Raw genomic sequence first — 6589 nt, forward strand, 5'->3', positions numbered from 1 at the left:
CTTGATGAGCGAGTTGGAGATGGCATAGGTATTGCATCAACTCCCCTTCCATATGTCCGAATGGCGCACGAGATGAAGCATCTCATGGAGGAGGAGGGATTCATCGACGCAAGAATCCCACGGCTATATTATGATGCATTGCAGATCGTGATTGCCAACAGTGATGAAGCAAGAGCCAGGGTTTTCGCTGAGCGGGCGTCTGCCGAGAGACTTTGTGTAGGGGGAAGCGACAGCCCGGAAATGCTCAGGTTACAGAGATACGCTCAGATCCCCGCTAGCCATGTGCTTGCTGTACAGTATGGCACATCAAAGACATCGACACAAGAGGCCAACAAGATACCGCAAGGTCTGAACGATTAAGAGTTCGAAATGTGGCTGTGGGGACTGCTGGCTTGATCACCAAGGGGGCGAAAATATCGAGGGCCAGTGGATTTACGTTCCACCTCCAGCTGCGAGGCAAACATGAATGAAGATTTACACAAGGTAAAGCCCAGTTGCATGCTACTCTGCCATTCTTATGTATCCAGAACATGAGTTGCATTTACGTCGTGGTGTCCCACGAAGGCTTCGATGATGTTGAATGACGTTCGCCAGCAAGGTACTCGACTTAGTATTCAATCTACATACATAGGAAAAGAGAGGCAAATGCCAAATCATATCTGTCACAGATCCGAAAGGGTAGATCTCACAGCTCATTCAGAATGCGTGGTAGCGGAAACACCACGGGTTGCTGCAGCTGTTGGGGGAAATACAGGCCGTGCATCCGCGTGCCCATCGGCAAGGGCGGGTAGCTTGCTCACGGTCAATAGAGATGGAGAGATGGCATTCCTTGTCCTGGGACAGCCTGACAGAAATAGGGTGCGTACCCAGAACATGGCCAGCAGACGCGATCCAGTCAGCACATCAGCACGTCTTCCAAACGTCGAACATAATGTTCATCGCCGCGTGTAGCTCTTCCATCTGCTTCTTCATTGATAAGAGCAGCGCCTCGTATTAAGCAGTCTTGGCTTATTCCTTAGTCGGGGGTGCGGTATGAGGAGCGGTCGCACGCCGGCTAACTCTAGTATGCTCAGTATCTTGCTCGATCGCATCTCCGGTCGACTCTCGGTAGGTCAGGTTCAATCGAGCTTTAGCAGTTAGTATTCGCTGCCTCTACTATGGCAGGTCGTCGTCTACTACTTCTGTCGACTCTCCCGCGACGGTGATGGGACATCGGATCTAGCTCCAGGACAATCGCGTCGGGACGTGTCTGAGTTGCCACAGGGTGCAGTTTATACACAGAGTGCTGAGGGTCTCCCCCGTGTAACGCCTTCAGGCGACCCTGTCCGCACTGGAGTCTTGTTGGCTTGTGGCAGTAGCGGCGCCGCGACCAGATTCAATGTGTGAAAGACCATGTTCTAAATGAACTTGTTCTCTGCCTGCACTGCATCACAGGTGCGAAAGCAAAATGAACATATGCAGCATTGCTGCAAGGCGTCCTATGCAATTTCAATCCCATCATCTGCAATACATGTCGCTGAGAACCAAGCAGTTATTGCGCCTTACCCCCGGCCGCGATTGATGGAGATAAGTGGCAGAAGAGCCCACTCTTCCCGGCTTGACTGGCTAAGAACCATCGATAGTCACGAAAGTCAACCAATCGAAACATTGCTAGGGCCCCTGCCACTCCTCGGTCGATTATTTATGATCTACCAACATCCCATCTGGTTTGCAGTTATGCATATGTGATTGTCCGTGACCCGAACCCGTCCGATCAGCTCACATGGTTACTTCTACCACGACAATCATCACCTGCCGATGGCAGCGTCGCCTTCTTGTTCTTTTCTACTCGACAAGCCCAGGCATCATTGCCTCTGTCGCGACGATTAAATTCATTTGCGAAATTCCCAAGACGAGCAGCTCAACGCCGACTTCACATCGATCCGTCATTCCATCGATAATGTCAAAACAGAGCTGAGAACCGATATCAAGGATCTTAGAGACGATGTTGCCATTCAGAATCGCCGCCTCGGGCGGCTGGAAGACCAGACTTAGCGCCTCGACGCAGGGATTCGCCAGTCTCAAGCCTATATGCGAAATAGAGCCCTAAAGAACCCGACCTTCCCCATCCACCCTCTCGCCATATACCGCCCTGGACACGGCATTCTCGAACCGAACTTGGCACAGTTTCCTCGAAACGCAAATGAGTTTTATGCTCTGAGGAACCCCGAGACTAATTGGCATCGGCTTATGCTGACGTATCTGGCCGATTTCTACGACGTTCGTCTTCGAAGTGCGGGCAGCTCGTCTGATGTGGATAGCAGCAGCGACGATGATAAAGATGAAATCATTCTCGACCACCCTGACCTTGTGGTGGAGAGGTTGGAGGAGACACTTGGCTTGAATGAAGACAAGATCAAAAAATGTGTGGAAACAGCGGCTCTGTTGGCATCGCGAGCGCCCTCCCAACCCATCAAGCGGTCGCAAATCCGTTTCCCGAAAGCGGGGCCTTTCATGGCTCACGACGACCGAGACTCGAGTCACGCCTCGCCGATGCCTATGACCAAGTCTCGCAATTCCACGATCCTTTTGGCCCCGAAGGTACGAAGAGCGTGTCCTCAGAAGGCCTCACTCATGCCAGGCTTGAATGGAGAACACGCTCAACTCCATCGTCACAACGAGAACGAATACGTCTATGTCCGGAGGATGTCGTTGTCATACCCAGGCTCTCAGAGCCTGAGGGGAAGTCACGAAAGTCTGCATCTTTGGATAGTGAACCTGACGCGCCGGACGCGGATGACCAGACACATGCATTGACCGAGTAACCGGAACGCAGATATTAGACGCCCGGCTCGCCAGCTTGTCCGATGCCACACTCGACTCAGGTGGACCTAGATTGGATACAATTTTGGACATGTTTCAATCTTTGCATGTTGTGCTAGAACTAAGGCATGTAGGGATGGTGCTGGGTTTCAATTGTTCTGGACTCATCAAGACGTTTCGTTGTGGAGTGGACCACGGTTTTCGAACGGATTCAAGAACGGCGGAAGCTGGGGTTGGGCCTTTTTTTGTTTTGGCCAGCCGCACACAATATTGAGGAATTGTTACCAGCATCTTGTCTAATCCAATAACCACTCGTGCATCACATTGAATGGATCACGCTGCTGGCTTTCTTGCGTCCACGCCTCAAGTCTCCGAGAAGACGTGATGGAATGGCTGTTCACCAAGTTTCAACATAAGCAAGTGGCACTACAAAGCATAGGCAACTTGGCACGACAGCAGTATGACAGCTTGGACGAGATCGAGCGCCCGCCGCAGTCACCAAAGCTTTGGGCCATAAAGTCTCGGGCTCCGTTCCGCCTCTTTGTTTTCTCCGGTGAAGATGGAACGAACGCACTGACCATGGCACACCGCATGCGAGATGAGCGAGTAAGGTGGTAAAGGCATCTTGCTGCTGCTTTATTTTTTTTGGTCCGCTTGACGCTCTGGTCCTTCGTTTGCTCTTCCAATGTTTGCAGCTCACCACGATCTTGGATATTGGATCTGACTCAAGGTTCATCTCGTCGGGACCTGCGCATAATCGCCTCGAGGATCATAGTCTTTCTGCCACGTAGCGCGCTTGTTAACGCTTCGCCAGCGTTCAACTCAACAGCGTCGAAAACACTTCGCTCGAAGAACAGGCACAGCAAGAACCCAATATCTCTCTCCCCTCCACACCTTCGACACAAGCTCACCCCATATCCTCATCACATTCGACACCGACACAAATAAGATGATCCTCTTAGCCATTACGTGGTGTCGTGCACGGGCCAGGACGGGATTCCTGTCTCCTCCTGGTTCGTGCGCACTTTCCGTACCTCGCTGTCCGGTATTAATTTAAAGGCGTGCGCAGCGCGGTGGCTGGTGCACAGTCGAGACCACAGATGTCCGGTGCTGTGAGAACCTATCCCGAACTAACAGGCGCTTTCTTCTCAGCGAAGTCGGCTTCGTTCAACAGGCCGAAACTCCCTTCCTGACACATCTTGTCCGCCGGATGAGTATCTCGTAGCATTTCATGGCACTCACGCGGATGAAGAATCGACGTGAGGGACAGCTGGCGGGTCGAAAGACCTCTATCATGTAAGCGCGGGCTCCAAGGACTGGCGGGTGTGCGGGGCCCACAGGAGCAAGTCAGAAGGGTGCTGACGGTATGTGTATCCATTTAGGGGCGGCCCCACTGCTCATGTATACAGAGGTGGCCCAGCCAGGAACCCCTGGCACAGCCCGACGGAGAAACAGGGTGTCCGCCCCCACGTTTCGGCTTTGGCTCGCCCCACAACGGGGCCGCCGGCACGTGGCACAGGGACATGTACCTGTCGTTTGGCAGCTTCCATCCACATTCTGTTTTGACGCCGGTGTGCCTTAGAACGAAGCTGGCTGTTGGACTGCACACCTGTGGTTATTGACAGCATGTCGATCCCCTGTGATTACTCCCGCAATCTCTTAGCTTAGGGCTGGCTAGGACCCCGTCTGTTGTGGACTGATTTACGCTGTCTTGGGCTGTCAAAGGGCCCAGGAGGCCTGGGCTTGCTTGGTAACTTGGGCACACGGCAGGACTCTTCCTCTTTCCACCGATACCTGCCCACGCAAAAGGTCGGAATGACTAAGATTCTCCTCACAAAAAATGATTCGCTGGGTTTTCCTATCCATTTGGCGCAATGGTCTCATCTCCTTCGAAACAATATATCGCTCTGAAGCTCGCTGCTTTACTATGACCAGGAACAAGCAAACTAATCCGCCGACAAGCCAGGCTCTGACCGGACGAAGCGGAGTCACGAGGCACTTGAAGATTGCCACAAGAGTCGTGATGGTCGTTTGCCTAGACGAAAGAGGCTACGGTATGTCGATAGTGGGACAACATCACAAGCTTTCCCAGCTAGGACTCTGCGCGCACTACCATCTTGAGTCTTGTAGAAAGCCAGACAAAACTCCCCTCACGATACAGTGCGACAGACAGCTCCAGCTCTCATCTAGACTACAGCTACGGTCTCACGTAGCTAGCTCCATCGGTTTTGAAGATGGCGCCCCGCAGCACTACATGCGCTAGACGCGGAAAATGACCCAAGAGGAGGGAAGCGGACAGGAACACGACGAGTGCAATCGCCAAGTACAGCTGGGATGGATTCACCTCACCCCAACCACTCCTCGGGGATACCTGGGCCCTGAAGGCCGGGACGAGTTTCTCCTGTCGCTACCAATACGAACACATCATCGGCCGCATGTCAAACCCGTGGCTTTTCTGCAGAACATCTACGGCGACAGTAAGCTACACACAAATCAGCAAGCACGGGAGACAGCCGTTTCTGTGCCAGCGTAAACCAAGAAGTGGGAGGGAACTGCCGGGCTGTCAAATTCTAGGACTGTCGAGAATGGCGATAGCTCAGAGGACAACTGTGGAGAAGATAGCGACAGCGATTCGGAAAGTATGGATTTGGATGGTGGTGACAGCTCTGACGTTCCTGAGCAAAAGCGGAAAAGGCCTCAGCGCCGCCGTTGGACATCTTTGGATGAACTACGATTGCGCGCATGGGTTCAGGAAGCAAAGGATTGGTCATGGACTGCGGGCAAGTTGGAGCGAAGCGAACAGGTTTGCTCCATTCTTCTAGCTTTAATCTAACGGCCGAGATTAAATTGAGCCTGTCGCGTGGTCACTTACGCAACGTCTTCACGGCCAACACACCGTTTCCCGAACTAACAAGCTCTGTCTTCTCGACGAAGACGGCTCCGCTCTAGAGGTCGAAAGTCCCTTTCCGACATATCTTGTCCGCCGGATAAAAATCTTGGAGCGTTCAGTAGCACACGCGCTGACAAGGCAAGAGTATGAAGAATTGAGAGGTCGAGGTAAAGGACTGCGCGCCAAAACGTGTCAAGGATCTCTGTCATGTATGCGCGGCCTCCTTAGGTTGACGGCTGGTTGGCAGGTAGCCTGCGATCGAAGCTTGCTAATCGCATCCAATAACAGCTAAGTTTACTGCTGGGTAACATGGGCTGACCTGGTGCTAACAGCATATGTAACCATTCAGGAGCGCTTCAGAGACCATGTTTTCAAAGGTAGCCAAGGCGATCTCGGAGCTTGTTCATAGGCGACGCCTGGTGTCTGGTCTAGCAGAGCCCGATGAAGAAACAGGGTGCCCCCACATTTTGGCTATGATTCGTCCCGCAAAATGGCCGTCACATCCTATGGGCCGCCAGACTCCATCCAGATTGTGTTTTGGCGGCGGTCCGCCACAGAGCGAAGCTGGCTGTCGGAATATTTTTGCACACCTGTTAGTTTCCTTGAGATTGACCACTCCCGCAATCACCCAGCATGTCCCTATTGGGGGTCATGTTTTTGGCTATCGTCCGGGACGTGCCGAGGCCGACGAGGACTGGGCTTGTTAGATTAGTAGACGCTATTCCTGTCCTCTTCCCACCGCCCTTTCCGACGATACGTACCCCACGCAAAAAGTCAGGAAGCCCGAGAAGCTCATGAGATGAGAACAAAAGGATGTATTGTTCCATCACTTTGGCGCAATGGTCTGTGCTTACTCCAATGCCAACCCCTTTCCAAACAAAAAAAATGGCTTTAATC

The 6589-nt window shown here is 52.6% G+C and overlaps 3 protein-coding genes across 3 annotated transcripts; all 3 read left to right on the forward strand.

Annotated features, from left to right (window-relative positions):
• Positions 1 to 60: 60 nt before the first annotated feature.
• Positions 61 to 360, forward strand: CORC01_14450 (uncharacterized protein; the record flags this gene model as incomplete). The annotated part of the gene is made up of 1 exon (XM_022626061.1): positions 61 to 360. One exon carries the CDS (start codon positions 61 to 63, stop codon positions 358 to 360), a length of 300 nt encoding a protein of 99 aa, XP_022467428.1.
• Positions 361 to 2070: 1710 nt separating this feature from the next.
• Positions 2071 to 3420, forward strand: CORC01_14451 (uncharacterized protein; the record flags this gene model as incomplete). Its single annotated transcript, XM_022626062.1, has 2 exons — positions 2071 to 2580; positions 3259 to 3420. The coding sequence occupies 2 exons, from the start codon at positions 2071 to 2073 to the stop codon at positions 3418 to 3420; spliced, it is 672 nt and encodes a 223-aa protein (XP_022467429.1).
• A 1967-nt stretch (positions 3421 to 5387) lies between these two features.
• CORC01_14452 (uncharacterized protein) lies at positions 5388 to 5624 on the forward strand (the record flags this gene model as incomplete). The annotated part of the gene is made up of 1 exon (XM_022626063.1): positions 5388 to 5624. One exon carries the CDS (start codon positions 5388 to 5390, stop codon positions 5622 to 5624), a length of 237 nt encoding a protein of 78 aa, XP_022467430.1.
• Positions 5625 to 6589: the final 965 nt, after the last annotated feature.

This window comes from Colletotrichum orchidophilum (genome assembly GCF_001831195.1).
Source record: "Colletotrichum orchidophilum strain IMI 309357 chromosome Unknown Scaffold_298.1, whole genome shotgun sequence".
NCBI lineage: Eukaryota > Fungi > Ascomycota > Sordariomycetes > Glomerellales > Glomerellaceae > Colletotrichum > Colletotrichum orchidophilum.